Source organism: Molothrus ater, chromosome 9 (assembly GCF_012460135.2).
Source record: "Molothrus ater isolate BHLD 08-10-18 breed brown headed cowbird chromosome 9, BPBGC_Mater_1.1, whole genome shotgun sequence".
Taxonomy (NCBI): Eukaryota; Metazoa; Chordata; class Aves; order Passeriformes; family Icteridae; genus Molothrus; species Molothrus ater.
The window spans coordinates 25,473,365-25,495,441 of NC_050486.2; the positions used below are offsets into that span (position 1 = coordinate 25,473,365).

At 39.7% G+C, this 22,077-nt stretch overlaps 1 protein-coding gene across 1 annotated transcript; it reads left to right on the forward strand.

The window, feature by feature from the left end:
• Positions 1-328: 328 nt before the first annotated feature.
• LOC118689725 (protein zyg-11 homolog B) lies at positions 329-21,117 on the forward strand. Its single transcript, XM_036388151.2, has 14 exons — positions 329-407; positions 6,028-6,193; positions 8,546-9,300; positions 11,389-11,529; positions 12,760-12,936; positions 13,823-13,887; positions 14,467-14,566; positions 14,647-14,697; positions 15,234-15,395; positions 15,503-15,550; positions 16,183-16,380; positions 16,476-16,528; positions 16,785-16,882; positions 19,143-21,117. Exons 1-14 carry the CDS (start codon positions 405-407, stop codon positions 19,331-19,333), a joined length of 2,208 nt encoding a protein of 735 aa, XP_036244044.1. The 5' UTR covers positions 329-404; the 3' UTR covers positions 19,334-21,117.
• Positions 21,118-22,077: the final 960 nt, after the last annotated feature.

The following is a 22,077-nucleotide window of genomic DNA, read 5'->3' on the forward strand; positions in this document are numbered from 1 at the left end:
TGTGGGAGGTCCCCAGAGCTGCTGCTCACCTGCTCCAGCCGGGCGCTCGCCTCAGAGCTCTCGGGTCCCGGCTCCGCTACCGGAGCAACCATGCCGAAGAAAAGGTCCCACACACTCGTAGCAAGAGAGGCCGATGCGCTTTGCTGCGCAATGGCCCCTTCTCCCCACACTTCGAGCCTAAAACGCGACTGTTGAGGCTCCGCTCCCCGTACACGGCACGAACCTGTGCTGGCGCAGCCCCTTTAAGGGAGGCGGGATCCCGGCCGGCTGAGGCAACATTCACTTCCAGGTCGGGGGGGTAAACACGGGGGAAGGGAGGGAGGGAAAGAAAAAAAGCGAAAAGAGAAGGAACCCAGCGACGGGACCGGCTGGCTGGGCGCTCGCCGGCGGCACCCAGCGCCGCGATGGTGAGGGGGTGGCGGTGGCGGGCAGGGACAGGGAAGAGGGAGGAGGCAGGAGGGAGGGAGGCAGGGAGCTGTTCTCCTGCAGCCCCGGGTGCCGGACCCGGCGCAGGTAGCGGAGGTGACCCCGGGGAAGGGGCCGCCATGGCGGCGGCGCAAACCCGGCTGAGGGGCTCAGGCGGAGCCCCCTCCCCTCCCTCCCGCCGGTACCGCGGCCGGGCCGGGGCAGCCCCGCCGTTCGTTGTGTAACCGCGGCGCTGCCGCCCGTTATGTAAAAGGGCGCCCGGGACCCGGCGGACGGCAGGGAGGGAGGCTCGATCCCCGGCTCGGTGTGCCCCGGTGTCCCCAGGGCGCCGGGAGGGCGATGACGGCCGGCCCAGACCCGCCGCCCTGAGCGGCCCCTCACGGCTCCGTGCGGGGCCGAGCAGCCGCCAGGGCGGAGCGGGGCAGAGCCCCTCGGCCGGCCGGAGTGAGGGCACAGCCCGGCTCTGCACAGCCCGGCCGCCCGTGCCTCCTCCTGCTCCTGCCTCCACCAGCCCCAAACAGCACCTTCCCAGTGGGAATTGCTTTGTCCGGGCTCTGTCTGGAGGAAGCCGTGCCAAGGCTCGGTGCGTGGGCCTCGCAGAGCTCTCCCAGCACGGAGCTGCCAAAGGAGCAGCCTTTCCCTGCTCCAGACAGGCCGGAGCTGAACATATGGGAGCTGTTTGGATTGCTCCTCTGCTCCAGGCATGAGTGTGCAGATTTGCTTTTCAAGGACTAGCAGCAGCTTCCTGGGCAATCTAGTCTCATCCCTTGTCATTAAAAGCCTAATTTCAGTCAATCCCCTAATAAAGTTATGTGTCATTGTTATTGAAGTAGGTACATTTTGTGCCTGCTCATTAATCAGTGAACTAGGGTAGAATTTCATTGCTTACCTATGTACTGATGTCTAAATTTATGGCAAAACTTCCAGTTCATGGCATTTCTACATACCTTTGTTGCTGTGCTTGCAGTGTGCTTCTCTTTAATAGCTTTTTTTCCTGTCTATAGTTTATGTTTATTGTGCTGTATTTATTTATGGGTAGCATTTGTATCTCTCACCTTTTGATCCTCTAGGCTAAGAAAAGCTGGGTTTATGTCCTATTCCCGATGTGCTTTTCATCCCCAGAGTATTCTAGTCGCTGTTACCTTTACACTGAAATGGTGCAGATACCTCTTAACATAAATAGTCCTGTGACATCTCCCGAGTGTCTTGAAAGTGATTTAATCCATCCTTTTTTTTTTTTTTTTTTTTTGTGCTCCTGGCACCTTCTTTGGCTCCTTCACCCTGTTTTTTTTTTTTTTGTGGTTCAGCACACCACTCTGGTTCCACTCTCTATCATTTCTAATTTATGAACTTGTCTCTGAAGTTCTTGATATTAATCTTAAAATATGTGGCCTTACTATGTAGCTCTAATGTGTCACTATTTAATTTTAGGCCTCTTGTGATCGCTGCTGACTTTGTATCAGTAGAAGCTTTAATCTCCATGTTCCCACTTCTTGTGCCAGAATAGTTAACGTTAAATTGGAGTTTTGAGCATAATCCTTCCTTGAGTCTGGCTAATAAATCACCTACTTCTGTTTAATTCCATTTAACTTAATTTAAATAGGATAATCATAAAGCTTTCTTAGTGGCATAAATCATGAAACTGTTTATTTTTCACTGCTTTCCTCTCTTAGCACTCAGAGGAATTTTGGTGGCTGTTGCTTGAGTTGCTATTTCTTAATTGTTTTCAGAATGTTCATTTTGAGAAAGTAAGTAAAGTTTTGGGGCTGTGGAGAGGTGGAAAACATGGTACATCCAACACCAAAAGTGAGGCTCTAAATTACCTATTTTTTCCTGTTAATGTTTTGAGAGAAATGACTACCACAAGTTGAAAAGTCTTAATCCTGTACCCATCTCTTCCTTTGAGACTTCAGAGAGGGAAAATCAGGTGATCCTGGCTTACAGAGACTTTGCATGCTTGGGGTTTGTCATGCTGAGTCTGCAATTTGGTGTAAAACTTGGGGAGCACATCACAGGCATGGCTCTTTTAGAGATGAAATTGGGATTTGTCTTCCAGTGTTACATACTGATTTATTGAGGGGGAGCAAGAACCAGCCAAAACAAAATACTACAGATGGAAAAAAAATTTGATTTTTAAGGAGTCTGAGAGACAGAGCCTGTAGGAACTGAATCTGCCAGGCTGGAGTTGGTAGGATCACAACCTCTGTGGTGAGAAAGGCCCACACAGCCATGGAGTTACTATTTTTTTTTTCTTTGTAAAGCTAGATTGTAATGACTGACAGAAAACAGCAGTTATACCTGTTTGTTATTTTTCTTTAGGTGTTGTTATATAAGCAGGTACTTCCCTGGTGATGCTTCCCCAAATGAACAGGATTTTATTTTGATACTCACACTTAGCCATTATAAACTGGGCTTATAATGTTTGCCTTAAGGTTCTTTAGCTTATTCCCAGTGCTTTAATATGTCCCCTTAAGTTCTTTTTGCTTTTTAACTGCACTTCTAAATATGTGTTGAGTATATTCTAGTGATGTTTAAAGCTGCTTGATGGAATTCTCAAAGGAAAAAGTGCAGGATAATGTTCTTTGGGAGAACCTTTCCAACTGGCGTGAGCTCGAAGCTGAGCTGGTAACATCAAGTTGAAGCTGGTTTTGCATTTCAGTTCACCTCTGTATTGGATTACTGTTACAGGGCAGTAACCAGGCAGTTTACCCCATCCCCCTGCACACTTTTGGTCTGCTTTGATTATATTGAGCACTTCAAAAGTTTTTTAAAAACATAATTAATTTAAATAAGCTTCTAAAAGCCCATCTAAATGCAATTATTCTACTTTTTATGCTATTCCATAAGCTAGCCAGGTTTTAGATATGTCACATGACTCTCATAATATATGTTTTAGTTAATGAAGGCACCCCTGCTTGCATCATGTAATTCATAATTCTGTGGTTTGGGGAATTAATTTTTTTTTTTCTGGTTACTCAATTAATTTGATATAATGAAAGAAACTGTGAGGTTAATTGAAGTATCAGATAATTAAGATGACTATGAAAAAGTAAAATAGCATAATGGGAGTTCTACTTAAAAACTGCTGGGTGATGTTTATTAAATAATAACAAAAAAACTAAAGTGCTCTGCTATGGTTGACATACATTTATAGTGTCTCATTGGACACAAAGTGAAGTGATCAGAAAACAAATGGCAGATTTGTCTTCAACCTGACATTCAAAAGCAGAGCTAGAGAAATGAACCACTCAAATTCTGACCTTGTAAGAGCTTAAATACAACTTTAACTGGGCAATATTGTCTTGAAGTATAGAAGAGTGAGGGAAGGAATGCCTCCAGCTCACGTGACAAGGTTTCCAGGCTGCATTTGAGTTGTTCTATTTCAGCAGCAGGCAGTTTAGGAAATTGTTTTTAGGGTGCTTGTCAGAGGACTTCATTAGATACAGATAAAAACATTTTGCCCAGGGTACCTCAGGAGCCTTTGTCAGGGGTGTTTGCTCAGCCTTCTGGCAGCAAGTTGAAGAAATATTACAAATGTCTCCTGTAATGGGAATGAGTGGAGTTAAACAAAGCAGAACTGTTTTGTTTGCAAGTGTAATTGATCCCTGCTTGTGCTTTTTGTTCCTTGATTGTATGGAGATGCCCTGCGTGAACTTCCAGAGGGATTATGTAAAAATTAAACTTGCATTTCCAAAGGAAAGATTGGCCACTCAGAGGTACTGGTTGAAAAAATAGTTTTCTGAGTCATATGCCAGTGGCCTATCTACAGGGCTAAAAATTCTCGTTGGAGTTTGTTCACTGATAGATCAAAGTGTTTCAGCTTTTCTGGCAGACAGGAAGGAACAGCTCCAGGAGGAATGAAGAGAGACAGTATTCTGGTTTTGTCATCTTTGAGCATCAAATTAGAAACACAAGATCTAGTGGAGATGTGGATGTCTTTGCTTCTGTGGGAATGATTTTCATACACCTTTGAGTAAAGATTCTGATTTTTGTTTGATTCATCAGCTGTCATAGAAGTCTTGGGTATATATATTGATTGAAATGTTTAAAAGGAAATTTTCCCATCTCACATAAAAAATGTACTATTTTAAAATAGTCAGGCATCATTGCACACTACAAAGAAACAAAAAGAAGCATAAGACATTCACAATTCCAAATTCTGTCCTTCATTTTCTTATCCTCTTAAGATTAGAGGCAGCCAAAATTGCTGTTTCCTGGTATGGGAGCAAGTTACATCACAAAGTAATTCCTGTTTTTATAACAATACAATGTAATAATAAAGTAAAAAATAATGAAACTTAAGCACTTAGTAAAACTGAGTCAAAGGAATAAAAGTTGCCTATCAAAAGCTGCAGAAAGACCTTGCATTCGAATGATTTGGAGATTTTACTTCCCAAGCCTGTACTTAAATCTTCAGGAGCCATTAAACTGCAGTCTCTAATTGTTGTTAATACATGATTCATTAAAGATAGACTCCATTCCATCTTCGCCCTAATGTGGTACCTCCTAATCCTCAAACATGTGCGCCTTATTTTAGAAGACTTATCTGTGTAACCTTATTTATATTTCTCCTCTATAACCTTTTACATATTTCAGTACTCCTGTGATCAGCATATTAGGCAAGCGAAGCAACAGAAGTTAAATGGGCTGAGAAAGAAAGGTGAAATTATCCAGAATTTTCTGTATAAAAGGGAAGCTACTATTTTTCCTGCAGATGAGATCTGACAACAGTTGATGCTGTTATTTTCAATATTGTCTGGGGGAGTATGTACCAGTCACTCGGCCTTCTTTTGTGTGGTGCTGGGGATGATTCACAGTGCTGAGAGTCATTCTTTATGTTGATTAATCTGTGTGCCTGAAAACAGTAGGTTATTATTAGACATGGAATAAAAAAACCCTTTGAGATTTTCATGTATCAGGGTGCAACCTGAAACTCTGAGGCAAAAGATCAAGTTTATATTCTGCCTTGTCCTTTGTACCCAGACCTCTGCTATAGATGATTTCCAGGTGCAGAGGGCCTGGAAAGAGGAAAAGAATCACTGTAATGGATGTTAGTTTATTGCTGCATGAGACTTGGAATTAAGCCAGTTCTTTTTGGGTTTCGTTTTTTGATGTGAAGCTGTAGCTGCCCTTTTCAGTATCAAAAATTGCTCCTATATATGCAGTTTGTCTGCAATATCTGCATTTCTTATGTAGGTTGGTAGTAGACTTCTAATATGCATTGACTTAAATGAAAGATTAAAAGAAATATTTTAAATCCACAAGTGTAATTTGATTCTTTCAGTCTGTCTTGATAGATTAATTCCCAGTAGACTTCATAAATTAAAATTATTTTTCAGCAGTTGCATTTCTTCTTCTGGGAACACGAGTGGTGTTCAAAGCACAGCAGACGTGACTGGCTGTGGTTCTGGGGATGACAGGGGAAGGAGGCTCCCGTCGGTTTGGCGAGTTGTTCATTGTGTGGCCTGATTTTGTGTGGCTCTGAGGGAGACATTTCCTCTTGTAATATTTGCCAGACTAACAAAAAAGACATTCTAGAGAAGTTTCATAGAAAGAATGGCTTGACTAAATCTTTGTTTCATTGTGTTTTGCACATGACAGGAGGAAGCTTCTCCGTATTCTTTACTTGATATCTGTTTGAATTTCCTGACTGCCAACCTAGAGAAGTTCTGCACAGAAAGGCAAGATGGGACATTTTGCTTGCAGGAGCCAGGAATGTTCCCTCAAGAGGTGGCTGATCGACTGCTGCAGACGATGGCATTTCATGGTAAAAACAATCATTTGTGCCTCAGTGGTGAACTTATTTCACTGGAATGTGACATTGCAGTTCTGCTATATTTTCTAGTAGAATCTGCTGCTGCAGCTGTTAAAACTGTGTTCTGTAATCCCTTAATAGAGAATTTTTGTTATTTTTGCTTTACACAGCTTCAGCTGAGCTTTGCATTGCCACATAGATCTAAATAGAAAGTTCTTAGTCTTGGTTTATGATTTTACTGTTCCTTTATTTGAACATTTCTCAATCTTCTTTCAATCATTTCACAAAAAAAAAACAAAAAAAGATTCTACTACTTCTAGCAACAATACCTCTTGAAGAGCATTTAATTGGATTTTTTTACTGTGTGCCCCTGTGATTAAGTTAGAAAAAACCCTTGTGATTCATTAAAACAGTTTCTCATCTCTCTTAATACTTTTTTTGACATGGAATTATTTGTTTCAAAGCCCTTAGTTTTAGAGTGGTATAAACAGCTTATGGTATCCTTATATTTTGTGTACTGGCTTACTGGCTGTCTGTCAGCATTTCTCTGAGGATAGGGCTCCCATCTTGGTTGCTTGCTTTAAGCATGATAAAATTTGTATAATAAAATTTCTTATAATGAAAAAGTAAAGGTATAAATTGTACTAGAGATAAGAGACCCGTTCCTTGAGATACTGTAGACTTTTGTTAAAAAATGAGACATGACACTAGAAAAATTGCTGTAAATAGACCAAACACCCTATCCTATAGATGCAGATTGTATTTGGGTGTTACTGGGCAAGTAATGGCTTTCTCAAGTTGTTCTGGTCAGAAGTAACAGAAGGAAAGGTCCTAAAATAGACAAGCTCACTAAAAAAAAGGGTAATCTATAATATACACTACTTTCTGATAAGGAGTTATTTAGAGTAATCCCAAGAAATCAGATTAAAGGAAACTGAATTGCCAGAAACTATCTACCAATGCTGGAAGTGGTGAAGACACTTCCAGACACCAAAATACCACAAACACAAAGAATGCAGGATGGAAAAAAGTGTGTAGCAGGTAAACTCAGTCTTTAGGTAGGCCAGGGAGAGTGCTTTGGTCTCAAATGAAGAGATTAGCAAAAATTATGAAGTAATTAATTTAGTGATACTTAAACCAAACTCTAATTGTATTTATTGCTTTTACTTTTTCTGCTCCATACCAATTGTTTCATCCCATATTTTTGCTTTCCCTGCAAAAGGGGAAAGTAGTCCCCAGACTACTTGGTCAGAAGTGCCTGAAGCGTTTGCTCCCTAGAAAGGTCTGCACATCTTTATATTGGCAATTACTAGCCCATGACTTAAATCCAAACTGTTGTGGCAATGATGTTATTATTCAAATAAATTGCCTTTTTATTTCATTTCCTTTCTTAAGTATGTGTGAAGATAGGAGATGAAAAGCTGGGAGTGTTGACATTTATAACCCTGTAGGAGCAAAACTAGGACATGTTCTTCCTACTCCTTTTGTGTGGATGCCTGTGCAGCTGTACCCTTCACATGGCTTTTTGTAATCCTTCTGTTGATAAGACACCAAGATTTGATATTTGTATATTCAATGCATTTTTGGTAATTCAGGAACTCAATGTATTGTTTCAGTTAGGATGTTGCCAGTGTCTTGCAAGAAAAAGCTACTTATGCATTCTTTCTAAAGAGTAAAAAGACACTAAACAAGATCGTTGCTTTTTCTTTTTTTCATTGCTGTCTTTTTCTCCTTCCCACCCTTTCCTTGCCCTCTTCTTTCTATTCTTTGAATCACTTCTTAGGTTTCTTTCTCACATTCAGCTTGTTTCTGAGCAACACTCCTACCTTCTTCATATAGGACTTAATTAGCTTAATTTAGTATTGATCCTCCTTATGAATTCAGTCAAATGCTAGATTATGTAGTTAAAGCAAGATGAGAACCAAACATTGATAGATGGTGCAATCTTGAGGTTAATGGAACTGTGGCCAGAGGAGAACTGCACTCAGAAATTTTGAAATTCTGCTTTTAGCACACTTCTAACCAGTTCAGTGAGAAAAATACAGCAAATGAGGGCAGCACTCTAATTGTTTATGAATCATCCCCATATTTTATTTATTGTGTGTTCCATTTTCTGAACCAAGCAGGTAACGTGCATTTACTGCTTCTTATTTATCTGTCCTATTCTTAAAGCTGGAATTTTCCAAGCGTTGACCTCATAATCTTCAAAGTGGAGTCGCAAACGTAAGATTTTGGGATCAGTGGTGTAATGATCCGAGGCAAACTACTTTGTAATTAGTTTTCTCTGCCAACACTTTGTACCCTTTCATGTCCAAGTGGTGGTGTGTAACGCTGGAGCCAAGCACTGATGCTGTTTTCCCACAGGGCTGCTGAACGATGGCACCGTGGGCATCTTCCGAGGCACCCAGATGCGCCTGAAGCGCGCCTGCATCCGCAAAGCCAAAATCTCCGCCGTGGCTTTCCGCAAAGCCTTCTGCCATCACAAGCTGGTGGAGCTGGATGCCACAGGGGTCAATGCAGATATAACAATCACAGACATTATCAGTGGACTGGGCAGCAATAAGTGGATCCAGCAGAATCTGCAGTGCCTGGTGCTGAACTCACTGACTCTTTCTCTGGAAGACCCCTACGAGAGGTGTTTCAGTCAGCTGTCTGGGCTCCGCGCGTTGAGCATCACCAATGTGCTCTTCTACAATGAGGACTTGGCAGATGTTGCTTCACTTCCCAGGTTGGAAAGTCTGGATATATCCAACACCTCTGTCACTGACATCACAGCACTCCTCACCTGCAAAGACAGGCTCAAGTCTTTGACCATGCACCACCTGAAATGCTTGAAAATGACCACAACCCAGATTCTGGATGTTATAAGAGAACTAAAATACCTGAATCACCTTGATATTTCGGATGACAAACAGTTCACATCGGACATAGCTCTTCGTTTGCTGGAACAGAAAGATATCTTGCCTAACCTTGTGTCTTTGGACATTTCTGGAAGAAAACATGTCACAGATAAAGCTGTACAAGCATTCGTTCTGCAGCGGCCCACGATGCAGTTTGTAGGACTGCTAGCTACTGATGCCGGCTACTCAGAGTTCTTAACAGGAGAAGGAAACCTGAAGGTTAAGTGGGGGAATTAATTTCACTGAAAAAATAGAATGTGCAGGGGAAATAGAGCTAATAGTTTGTAATGTATGTGTGTGTAGGTTCATTTTTTTAAACTGTTAATTATAATTTATAATTATAATTTAAACTGTTAATTATAATTTCACCTGGCCTTTAGGTGAAATTCTATTTAATTTTGACATAAATTGCTAAATTTACATAATACTGTATATATACATATACTTGTAAGAGGCATCTGTTTTCTGTGCCTTTTCAGTGAACCTTAGATCTTGATTCTCCATATCTAAGAAAGCTGAGCTTTGCCTTGTCTGAAGTCACTAAGTGGGATAATATTCTCTGGATCCCAGACAGTATCTGGCATAAGTCAGCAATGTGTGAGGGGTGGAGGTAGAATTTGCATAAGCTTTGAGCAGTTCATGATTAACACGGCAGATACAATAAAGCTGAATCACTCAGCTGCTGTTATGCTCCATCACCACTGCTATTTCCTCTTACAATATTTCTACATATCTTGAAAGGTCTTCTGTTGAGAATACATCACCTAAGAAGCAATAACTTAGGATGAAAGACTTCCTCTTCTTGAACAAATCCTCAATTACTTAGCCCCTTAGGATGAGATGATGTTTTCTGAAGTGCATTTATTTATCTTTTAGAGCCAGGCAACAAGACATCATTCCCTGTTCTGTAAAATCTGAAGGCAATTATTGGAGAATGAGCAGGTCAGAATTAATTGAAAACAAGTTGTTTTAGACATGTCAGTGGTATATCATCTTTGACACTGAGTTTTCCTTTCTGCTGTGTCTTGAGGATGATGGAAGCTGCAGAGGGAATGAGGAAGAGAGCCTAATGTGTCCATAGTTTAGTCTGTCTCCTGTGCAAGTCTAGTTTTCCACTTCAGTTGTAAAATTCACAATGCTCTTGTTATAGGCAAGTGGAGTAACACAGCTACACAATTCTTGTATTTTTTCCCCCTGAAATTTGGCAGTTGTTGAGGGCCAGGTCTCTTGAGTACTTAGTTGTCACAGCTGATAGCAAAGTGTCTCAGTGTTGAAATGCACAGAGAAAGCAAGTTCCCCTTTGGTGTGATGATATCCAGCACCAGGAGGTTATACCTCATGTTTGGTATAAAATAATACAATGTAATCCTTGCTGTTCAGAATAATTGCTTCATAGAACTGTCTGCACCATGAAAAGGCAGGAAGGAAGAAGGTTCTAGTAATGTGAAAGTCACGATGGACTTGTGGCGTTGTGGTTAGCAAAATGCAGTTTGAGTTTGTTTTGTTTTAAGGCATAATTGTCAAGAAGAGACTGTAGGCTATGATTGGTATTATTTCCTTTTTTTTTTTGGCTGACCTAAATTCATTAGTAACTCTACTGAAATATTCAACTGCTTAGTCTAGATACTGCTAAAGAGTAAACAAGACACAGAACTCAAGGAAACAGCAGAGGTAAAATATTACTGTCTTTACAGCAGCCCTGTGAAATTTGATTATGAACACTAGGCAGATATTATAGTGAAGAACATGAAACCAAGTGGAAATTTTTCATGTAGGGTATAATTGGCTGTACAACATGTCAGTAAACAGGGTTGCCCTGTTCTAATCAGAATATAAAACAAAATCCAAGATGCTGTCAGTTCTCTCAAGGTTGTACTATATTCCTGATATCAGAAATAAAAAAAAATATGCCTGCATACAATACAGGATGCACAGAATTAGGATTTATATATTTATATAAAGTGTCTTTATATAAATATAAAGACTTATATATAACCTTTTACTTTTTTTGTATGTGCCATGTTAAGTAGAACAATTTCTGCATGCTGCCCTAAGAATTATAAAAAACAGTGATTGCAGCAATGATTCATTAAATAGTAGGACTGAGGAACAAACCAGTTACACAATTTATAGTTATAAACAGAAAATATCATTAAATGGAAACTAGAGCAGGCTGGCAATCGTTTGCTTACTGAAAGACTTGGCCAAATCACTGCCTTTGAAACTGCAGCTCTGCATTTTTTGAGAACAAAACTTTGCAAGTAAAATGTTGACATTTTGAACTAAAGATTATTTCTGTGTTCACAGGTGTCAGGAGAAGCAAATGAAACTCAGATTTCAGAAGCACTGAAGCGGTACAGTGAACGAGCCTTCTTTGTGAGAGAAGCACTCTTTCATTTATTCAGCCTGACACATGTCATGGAAAAAACTAAGCCTGAAATTTTAAAGGTAAAATAATAGTTTTGATGGTTCTCGTATGTTCTTCCTGAGCTCATCCCCAAAAGCCTGTATAAATTAGTTTATAAGCTTTTACCTTTTTGGTTGTGTTCTTCAAGATTAAAATTGTAATGTTAAATAAAAAAAGAACTATTTAAACACAGGGGAAGTAAAAGATGCCCTGTAGTGTTTTATGTTAGGCAAAATTGTTCTCTATTAACTTAAATTATCTAAATTTAGTAGCATGTAAATTGATTTTTTCACTTATCTTTGAATATGATATGAAATATTCCTCAGATACTGAATTCTGTCATTAGATCATATCTGTTTGGGTTCTAATCAAAATTGTGTCTACTCTTATTCACCAGACAGAGCAGTACCTTCTGCTGATGCTCACAAAACATTAATAATAAGGAAAGAATTCAGTGACAGCTTCTCTACTGTCACCCTCCAGCAGGGTAATGGGTGAATGGATGTTGTTAGTGTTCTGTATGGGACTGTAACCTGGAGCCCAAAACCTTCCTTAGAAATTCGTTATAGGCATTGGCTTTCCATGTCTAGAACGTTGGAGATGGTTTAAGTTTTGTAGGGATCCTAAAAAGAGGCACCAGTAGGACAAATGGTTTTTATTTTTCTTATCGTCTTCCATGTTGAACAAGTGGCCTTAAATTTGGCATCAATGTCGAAAAGACTTTACCCATCAGTTATCAACAAGAAAAATATTATTATTAGGTGTTTATTTGGTGAGATCAAAATTAACATACATAGCCAAAAACATCATTCAGGAAGAACGTGCAAAAAATCTGTCTTGACCTAGCAGCTCAGGATGTGATTCCAAATGATGGCTCATCACCAAACAACAAGGCACTACATCATTATCATTGCACTGCAGAAATCTGTCCTGCTTCATTCACCTCTGAAAGGGTTTGGTGATTTTATCCCAACCTGGGCTCTTTCTAGGAATTTCTTGCAATCTGTGCAGCCTCTTCTTTGAGAGGTTGCTGCAAGCTGTGCAGAAGGACTTGGAGCAGTAGAAGTTGCCAGCTTTGAATCGCTGAGCAGAATGAAATGTTATTCCTTGAGAATTCCAATCCCACCAGATGGATTTCTCACTCAAGTACAAGGGAGGCAGAAATTGGGTGCTGTGAGTCATTGTTGTGGCCTGGAGCAGGAGGCAGATTGTTCTTGGGGGTCTGTGTGCAAATGTGTGAGCAGCTAACGTGGGCCACCCTTGTGCTGCAGCTGGTGGTGATGGGCATGAGGAACCACCCCCTGAACCTGCCCGTGCAGCTGGCGGCGAGCGCCTGCGTCTTCAACCTCACCAAGCAGGACCTGGCGGCCGGCATGCCCGTGCGCCTCCTGGCAGACGTCACGCACCTGCTCCTCAAGGCCATGGAGCACTTCCCCAATCATCAGCAGGTACAGGGCAAAACTTCTCTGCTTTCTGTGCCGTCCTCTGTCTTGTGGGTCTCAACAAAAGGTTTCTCCACGTCCCAGGCCCTTGGGAAATATGTTCATAGCAAGAAAGTTGTCGGCGATGGAGAGAGACGGGAGACTGACTCGGTGTGACGGTGTTCACAGGGGTCTTAGGGTCAGATCCTCATCTCTTCCCTCATCCTATGTTTCAGAAGGCTTGATTTATTATTTTATTATATATATAATATTAAAACTATACTAAAAGAATAGAAGAAAGGATTTCATCAGAAGGCTAGCTAAGACTAGAAAAAGAAGAATGATAACAAAGGCTTGTGTCTCGGACAGAGAGTCCAAGCCAGCTGACTGTGATTGGCCATTAATTAGAAACAACCACATGAGACCAATCCCAGATCCACCTGTTGCATTCCACAGCAGCAGATAACCATTGGTTACATTTTGTTCCTGAGGCCTCTCGGCTTCTCAGGAGGAAAAATCCTAAGGAAAGGGTTTTTCAGAAAATGTGTCTGAAACAACTTGGTGATCAGAATCCGATTTTATTGTGGGATACAAGCACTTGTATACTGTTTTAGGGAGACTAGTAATGTGTACTACAGTGATTAGGTTGAAATCGCATACACAAACTTATGCATATACCAACATCTCTTGCTTGCATTGATTAATAGGATTTTCTTTTTCTGGTAAACCTGTCTAATTAAATCTTCTTGCTATCTAATTTTCAAAGTTCCGTTCTGCTTTTGCCAAGGCATTTTATCTATCAGTTCTCTTATGCTCATAAGGTCCAAAGTACTCTCTGTCTCATGCACCCCAATAGAAAGTGTTCCAAAATTTTTGTGTTTCTAATGAAGCAATTGTTTTATATTTCTCACAGCTGCAAAAGAATTGCCTTCTTTCACTATGCAGTGACAGAATCCTTCAGGATGTCCCATTTAACAGGCAAGTTTTAGGTGTCAGTTGAAATGAGTTGTAGCATTGCAGAATATTTTTCTTCAGAAGCTTTGTTTGTGGCCCCAGTTTTGCTCAGTTTAAATCATTCCAGCATGCTGAATTTATCTGGCCTATATTGTTTTAGGCCTGCTGACCCAAATATATACCATTGAGTATAGTTCTGAAAAAATCCTTTGCTGTACAGAGGTTTTTTAACTTCACCTGGATGGGTCTATCCTTAATTCCATGTAACAGAAGTCAGCATTTCTCTGAGGTTGCTTTTTGCAGACATTTTTCAGCTCAAATGTTTTGTCCAAATACTTTGAAGTGTGATTGTCTACTGTTTCAGAAGATTGTGCCAAATTTTTCTTCTTTCTTTGGAAGCACTTCCTGTGCACTCTGATATATAATTAGAAGTAAGAGAACCTAAGTCAACAGCTTAAAGCTGACAGAGGCTCCTACAATTCATCCAATTTCACTGTGTCTTTCTACTTTTTATGGTATGAAGCATACTTCTGTTGTCTGTGTATATCTTTCTTTTACTAACACTTATGAGACTTATGAAAATTATGGGTTTTTAACTTCCAGGTTTGAAGCAGCCAAACTTGTTATGCAGTGGCTGTGCAATCATGAAGATCAAAACATGCAAAGGATGGCTGTAGCCATAATTTCCATTCTTGCTGCAAAGGTATGGAATTAAGCTTTGAGAGGATAGGATAACATTTCTAAAGTTTAAAATAATGCTGATTTGCTTTTGTTTGTTTACAGCTTTCAACAGAGCAAACAGCTCAACTTGGTGCAGAACTCTTCATTGTTAGGGTAAGTCAGATGCTTTCCTGCCATCCCATCCTCTCCCCCTGTTCATACTAGCAGTATTCCTGAAGATGCAAAGTAAACATAAGGAGATAAAATTCTAAGAACATATTAACATGTATTCAGGTGAAAATGATTGGGAAGGTAAGCCAAAGTGGAAAAACTTGACACAATTCATGCAAAGTAAGATAGCAAGACATATCTTGATTTGAAATTCATTGTTTAAGATGAAAGATGCTCAGAATGAGAATATGTGAAGTAAATACTGCTGTAAAGGTTCAGAGTTCTGTGGGTGGTTTTGTGCCATCTGTAATAGCCCTACACATGTAATTACTGTGGAAACAAAGGAATTCCTTTAGCAGGCAACCGTGTTCAGAGCAGAGGTAAAAAGTTTAATAGCCAGTTTATTTTCTATAGTTTGACTCTAAGCATGTTTATCTTTACTCTGTGTATAAATGGCAGCTATGCATTGCCCACTTAGTGTAGAAAAAGCAGAGGAGTTATTACATATATTGACATTTTGATGGGTTTTTTTTCCCCAGCAACTTCTACAAATAGTTAAACAGAAAACAAATCAGAATCTTGTAGATACCACCCTCAAGTTCACATTGAGTGCACTTTGGAACCTCACAGATGAATCTCCAACAACGTGTCGGCACTTTATTGAAAACCAAGGGCTAGAACTTTTCATGAGAGTCTTAGAGGTGAGGAACGGGGCCTTGGTGGTGGATTAGCAGCACAGGTTTATAATTAAAGCTGTTTCAATAATAAGCATAAATGTTTACTTGGTTTTTGTTTCCTTTATCCACAGTCTTTTCCATCTGAATCATCCATCCAACAGAAAGTTCTTGGACTTTTGGTGAGATGAAAAAGAAAAACAGTCTGAAATATATACTTTTAAAATTTTATTTTGAAAGGATTTTTTTTTACCTTATGTTAATCTGAAATATTAGTTTTTCATATCCTAATATTTTTATGTTCTTCTTTAATCCTTATAATGTGTATTATTTGCAATTGACATGTTTTTGGATTGTTTTGTGTTTCTTCAAAAGTTATATTGAAATTGATGGTTAGAGTAAATAAAAAGAGCTTTTCAGAAAGGAGAGTGAGGCTTCACATAAGTCCGAATACAAAAAGTAGGTTGAAAGTCAGTGGAATGAAGAATTTTGCACTGTTGGAATTTTTTTAAGTTGGGCTTGAGAATGTCAAAAATAGCCTTTGATTTAGTGTAATGTAATTGTTAATGGCATAAAATCACTTATGAGAAAACCTTTTTGTTTTGATGCAAATTCCTGCATAGACTGGAAAAATTTCCAGAAGCAAAAGTAGTATTTTGGCATGTGGTGGTCACCTGGATGTACAGAGATCTCATCTGAGTGTTTTTCTGTGTCTACTCACACAATATAATTCAAGTTTGTGTTTATCTCCCTCATGCCATCTTCTTTCTGTTGACATTTTCTCTTTTTTTCATTATTTATTTCCCCATTCTAGAATAACATAGCTGAAGTGAAAGAGCTCCATTCTGAGTTAATGTGGAAGGACTTCATAGACCACATCAGTAAATTGTTGCACAGTGTGGAGGTGGAAGTCAGCTACTTTGCAGCAGGGATTATTGCTCATCTGATATCTCGAGGAGAGCAGGCCTGGACATTGAGTCGCAGCCAGAGGACATCTCTCCTTGAACAGCTGGTACAGAAATCATGGTGAATTTTATCACAGTCTTTCCTATTTTTGTTTCAATGTTTGTATTTAACAATCAATGTTCTTGGTTCTGTATTTTACAGCATACTGCCATTTTGAATTGGCCAACCCCAGAATGTGAGATGGTGGCTTACAGGTAAATATTGTCTTATCTTGTGATCAAGAGCTTGGGGAAAATAAAGCATACCACATATCTACTATATCTGATATCTGCAGGTAGTTGTCTTAAATGAGTTTTAGATGCAGCAGACCAGCCTCTTGGAATTTATCAATGTCTCCTGTAGTTAACATGTGGCTAACATGTGTAGTTAACATGTGGAACAGACGTATGACCTGTGAAGTAATAGTATCTAGTAATAAAGCAAGTAACTGTTTCTTTTTTTTTTTAATAGGTCTTTCAATCCATTTTTCCCACTACTTGGCTGTTTCATGACACCTGGTGTCCAGTTATGGGCAGTGTGGGCAATGCAGCACGTCTGCAGCAAAAATCGTATGTATTGAGAGAATATTACCCTTAAAATTCTTATTTTTTGGTATGTTATTCACTAGCATGAAGTGGGAAAAATAAAAATTTCTGGGGTGTTCACTCCTGGGGCTTGACTAAATGGGGGAGAAAAAGAGAGTAGTGGAAGTTCCTTACATCTCTTCTATTAACTGAAATTTTACTGTTAGATGCATAGTGTGAATTCCAAAATGTGGATTTGTTAAGATTTAACTACATTTTTTGCTTGCACATGTGTTTTTATTCAAATAGAATATGCAAATATTAATGCTGGGCAAAAAATTAATTTTAAATTAAGAGCAATGACTATGGCAGGTAGCAGTGTCTTACTATGGGAACAGAAGCTATAGTTATTCCTCATCTCTAATTGCCTTTTTGCAGTAACTTGCTGTGGCATGAATGTCATTTTCTTAATCTCTCTTTCCCATCTGCAAAATAAGAAATAGAATGATTTGAGAGCATTTGATGTTATGCATAATTTTTGGGAAAAGGAAATAAATCCCCCAACCATACCTAAGTGTAGGAGGGGACAAACCTTCCTGGCTTTTAATGTTGGGGTTTTTTTGACAGAAATTTTTGTCATGAATATGTCTATATAAAGCAGATTTCTTCTAAATTATTTGAAGTGTTTTCTGTGCCAGTTTTTAATCTCCCTGATGGCAGCATATCTAGGCTTGTTTATCCCTGTCCCATCAATCTCTATTTCTGCAGTGATAAGGCATCTATTCAGAACCCACCAATAACATCACATAATATATAACTGCACACAGAATACTGTTTTGCTGCCCTTCATAGAGCTCATAAATATGCCTCTGTTCCCAGGGTACTGTCCAGAAATCTGTGAGATTTTTCATGATGAAGTCAGACTGTTCTGACAGAATTGTTTTACTGGTCAGATCTGGATAACAGATTTTAAATAAGGCCCTGTAATTTCTCTTTGTGCCTCAGTCCTGTTAACTTTGTGTTGTCCTATTTGTTCTATTTATTTTTGGTATTTTGTTTGCCCTCACATCTGAGCTTTTAACATGCTACTGAGGTTTGCATTGGCCTACTCCTGATTTGAGACCAAGACAGAATTCTTTTATTTTTGGTGGTCGTTGAAGCCAGAAGCTTCTGGACAAAGTTGCAGAGAAACCAAATGTTTGGTAGCAAATGTAATAACCTACTGTGGGGGAAAAAGTGTTTAATTCTGAAATATGAAGATATATTTGGGAGGAAAATCTTCAGCTTTTGGTGCTTGGTACCAAGAAAGCTTTTAGTAGTCCCAGAGAGGAGATGCTTTTTATTTGACCTCCTTTTATAGAAGATAGTGTAAAGTAGTCTGGAAGTAATTGGTTTAATTTTTTTGTGTATCTTTTTCTTCTGCTGCTGTTTGTCTGTGTCACAGTCACCTCAGTGAGGTAACCTAACTAAAATATTTGTAGCGCCACAGTAAATGTGATCCCCAGCGAAATGCTCAACATCAGCATTAAAACAAGTCTGGTGTTGCACCACTGAGATGAATGGTGAAATTGGGCCCATCTGAGGTAATGCCCTGTGGATTGCATTACAGTCATCCTGACCTTTCCATAACAACTTCTGCAGCTTGCACATTACATCCACCCTACAGCTCTTTTTATAGCTGTTCCCTGCTCTTAATAATGCTGCAGCTGATGGGGGTGTGATTTCAACTTAGTGAATTCCAGAATGTAAGTGGAAAAAACCCTGGAAAGGCATTTGTAGCAACTTATAATTAATGAGAGGTCACCATCAATATATTTAACAAACTATTGGAAGGAGCTAGTTTGTATTTGCTCTCCAAGCCTGGAGACCTCCACAAATGATGTGGTATATCTGATACCATTTTTTGGTAGCTGTTCTGTACCAAGGTTTTTGGGAAAGGGGCTATTATTACCTGGATACTCATATACACCATAGTGCTTTTGATTCCCATTTCTTCTGGTTTGTTTATGTGCACTTTAAATGCCTGTAGAGGAGGTGGGGGGAAGAGAGAATACTGTGCATATCAGGGCACTTTCCAGTCAGCTGAGACAGACTGGTAAGAGGCCTGATTACAGCTAGAGTCCTGTCCAAATAACTCTGTTGTGCTGTCACTTGTTAAAGTACTCATGCACTTCTGTGGACACTTCAGGGAGTGTCTTAAATACTGCCTGGAGACAAAAGTGGATTTCAGTCAGTGTTTACAGTATCTCCTACCTTTACCCTAGATAATTCTGGTTTTAATTTCTTTTTTATAATCCTATTACAGCCGCCAGATACTGCAGCATGTTAATTGAAGAAGGTGGTTTGCAGCATTTGTACAACATCAAGGAAAATGTCCACACTGATCCCCATGTCCAAAGGATTGCTGTTGCCATCCTGGATAGTTTAGAAAAACACATTATGCGCCATGGGAGACCACCACCGTGTAGAAAACAGCAACAAACCAAACCAAACTGAAAGCTGCAGGTAGAGAAGTGTAAAGTATTGTCTCTGTAATAATCCTCTCTGATATGTGTGTAGTTGGAGTAATTTATAACCTATTGGTCACCATTAAAGTGATTTGCTGGTAACTGTGGTACCCAAACCATGTGTGGTAACCTTGCTGAACGTCACCTTTAATGGCAACCTCGTGCACAACTTGTAAAGGGTCACAGCTTGAGCTGGTCATGCCTGCAGGAGATGGGACTTGTACAGATCCATATGCACAGCTGGAAAGAAGACTTCAAGGAGTATCTTGTTTTGTGACTTCTGAGAGAAAAGGCTGTTCCATCCTTGTGATTGCTGTTCATAACACTGTTCACCAGTTTGGTGTTTGAATAAAACTCTGTGTGGTTGTGAGATCAACACTTACAGACTAAAACAAAAGTCTGTGCATGCAGGTGACAGAGAGACTTGTAACTAAGGCGACCAAAATGTCCATTGTCTCTTCACCCTTCTAGACACAAATGGGTCTTCAGCTTCCTTTTCCTTTTGCCTGCAAGCCATGTTCTTTTGTTTTTCTTACTGCTGGGATGATGCCTTTTTACAGTTCATTTCTCCAGAGTCCTCCCTGCTCCTGTCGAGGTGGGGACCAGCATCACATTCAGGGAAAGGGGAAACCCATTGAAGTAAAGCAGTAGAAACAGAACTAAAATGAGACAGTACTAAAAGGATGTTTGAGAATTTAAATTTTATAACAAGTATGGGGTTTTGTTGTGTGACTCCTTTTGGTTGTGTGTGATACCTTTCTTTTGTTTTTAGAATACTCATGGGGATGGGAGAAGGCTCATTAGAGCAAAATAACTGCAATGACTTCGTCATGGAGGGGGTTGCATGTATTCATAGAAGGCTGGGATATTTGGTCACCTTATTTATAAGAGACTAATGATTGCTTTCATTTTCTGTAAATATTCTGTGAGTATTGTGCAGTGAATTATATTTCCAAGCCATCACAATAAGTGCAAAGTATCACCCAATGTTCTGCGTAAGCCCTGTGTCAATTGCATTGTTTTGTGGAGTATGAAATTTTACATAAAGATGCTAATTGTAACAACTTCTTTCTTTCTTGGTTACCTTTGGGTTCCAAACCACGTGTTGAATGAAACATATTGCACAGTGTACAGATGCCTGATACAATGCAAGTGCTGGAAGCAAACTGCATGTCCATTCAAATGCAATTTAATTTCAGGTGTTGTTTTTGTTTATCTGCTTCGTTTCCATATTTCCATGGCAACTGATTTGATATTCAAAGACTCTTCTGTAAATATTGGATAATTGAATTTAAAAAGAAAACTTATGTTTGGTAGCTTACCAGCAGAAATGGCTTCTTCATGATGACTGTATTTTACTATTTTTAAATCCTTTCCCTCCCAACTCCCATCCTTCACATAAAAACACCACCTCTAATCTTCAATAACCTAATTAATGTGTATTTCAGCAACCTCAAAAGGTACTGATCCAGTAATTTAATCAGTGTTGTGTAATTGTTTTTTGTACTAGAGTATAATTTTGGCTGGCATCATTTTAATCTGTGGATCTGGTTATATAAAGTTTTCTCAATTCCAACAGAAATTCAGCTGGCTGTAGCTTTGAATTATGAAAACAGCCTACAGGCTTTTACCCACCACCCTTCTAAGATATCTGCTATGGAATTTCCTTTATACATGAAATGGATCACAAAACTTGTCAAAATTGGTGTCACTAGAATGAATATAAATCAATTGCTACAAGATTTTAAAATAAAGATGACAACTCTCCTTACAGTGCTGTCTTTTCCTAATAACAGGAGCATTTGCTGAAGCAACTTACCTGAAAAAAAAAAAATTAACTCCTTCATGCAGCACAAAATGCAAGGATGATGCTGGCATCAGGCCAGATGTTTGAGAGATGTGTCACTTCATGAAATTCTGCAACCAGCAAGCACAGAGATGCTAAATACCCATTTTCTTTTGCTCACCCACACTTCAGGCAATCAGTGAGCAGAATTCTTTCAAGCTGGAAACTCTGCATGCCTACAAGGTATAAGTGCACTATATCTGTTTGTAGATGCCACTTATAGGAAGGTCTCTTCACACTCCTGTGCAACTTCAGGAGTTTCTGCCAGGGCAAAATAATTCTGGAAACAACTTTCAAACTTTGTGTTCCACCTGGAGCATTTGCCATCTTTTGTGAAGGCTGCAAATCCTGACTCTGCTTTACCTTTGCAGATCTTTACATAGAAAATTTGTATGTGTATAATTTGTAAGGTTCCCACACACTTTTGGCACAAGTGAAACTGTGGTTTCCTTTGGTACTATTGTGGCATGAAGTTCCAATGTGGTAAGCCACATCTTATTTTGATAACCTATAAAGCATTTCCTAAAACCATGTTTGCTGATTAATTATTTTTTCTTTGGAAGCCCCAGTCTAGGAAAGTAAGAAGCTGTAGAGCTAAATTGTGTGGCATGTTTTAGTGCTGGAGAACCTCAAAGCAGAAGGAGAAAATAACCTTGACTTCCAGTCAGCTAACAGAGGAATATAGGTGATGGAGAGAGATTATGTGCCCAGGGTGTCTGGCATAGACTGATGGGATGGCCTTATGTCCCTGTGCACATACAGGGCCTGTGTGTTCTCAAGCACTGGTGCCAAAGGGAGGTGAGCTTGGGTTCCTGGAGTGGCTCAGTGTTGCACTACTCACAGCAGAGCTGGGGTCAAGGGCCACTGCTCTGTGCTACTACTGCTTC

Bases quoted from the DNA above. Each gene is read 5' to 3' on its own strand.
- LOC118689725 (XM_036388151.2), top strand. The intron at 6,194-8,545 runs GTAAAAACAATC...GTTTTCCCACAG, and splicing joins GCAGACGATGGCATTTCATG to GGCTGCTGAACGATGGCACC. The intron at 14,698-15,233 runs GTAAGTCAGATG...TTTTTTCCCCAG, and splicing joins CAGAACTCTTCATTGTTAGG to CAACTTCTACAAATAGTTAA.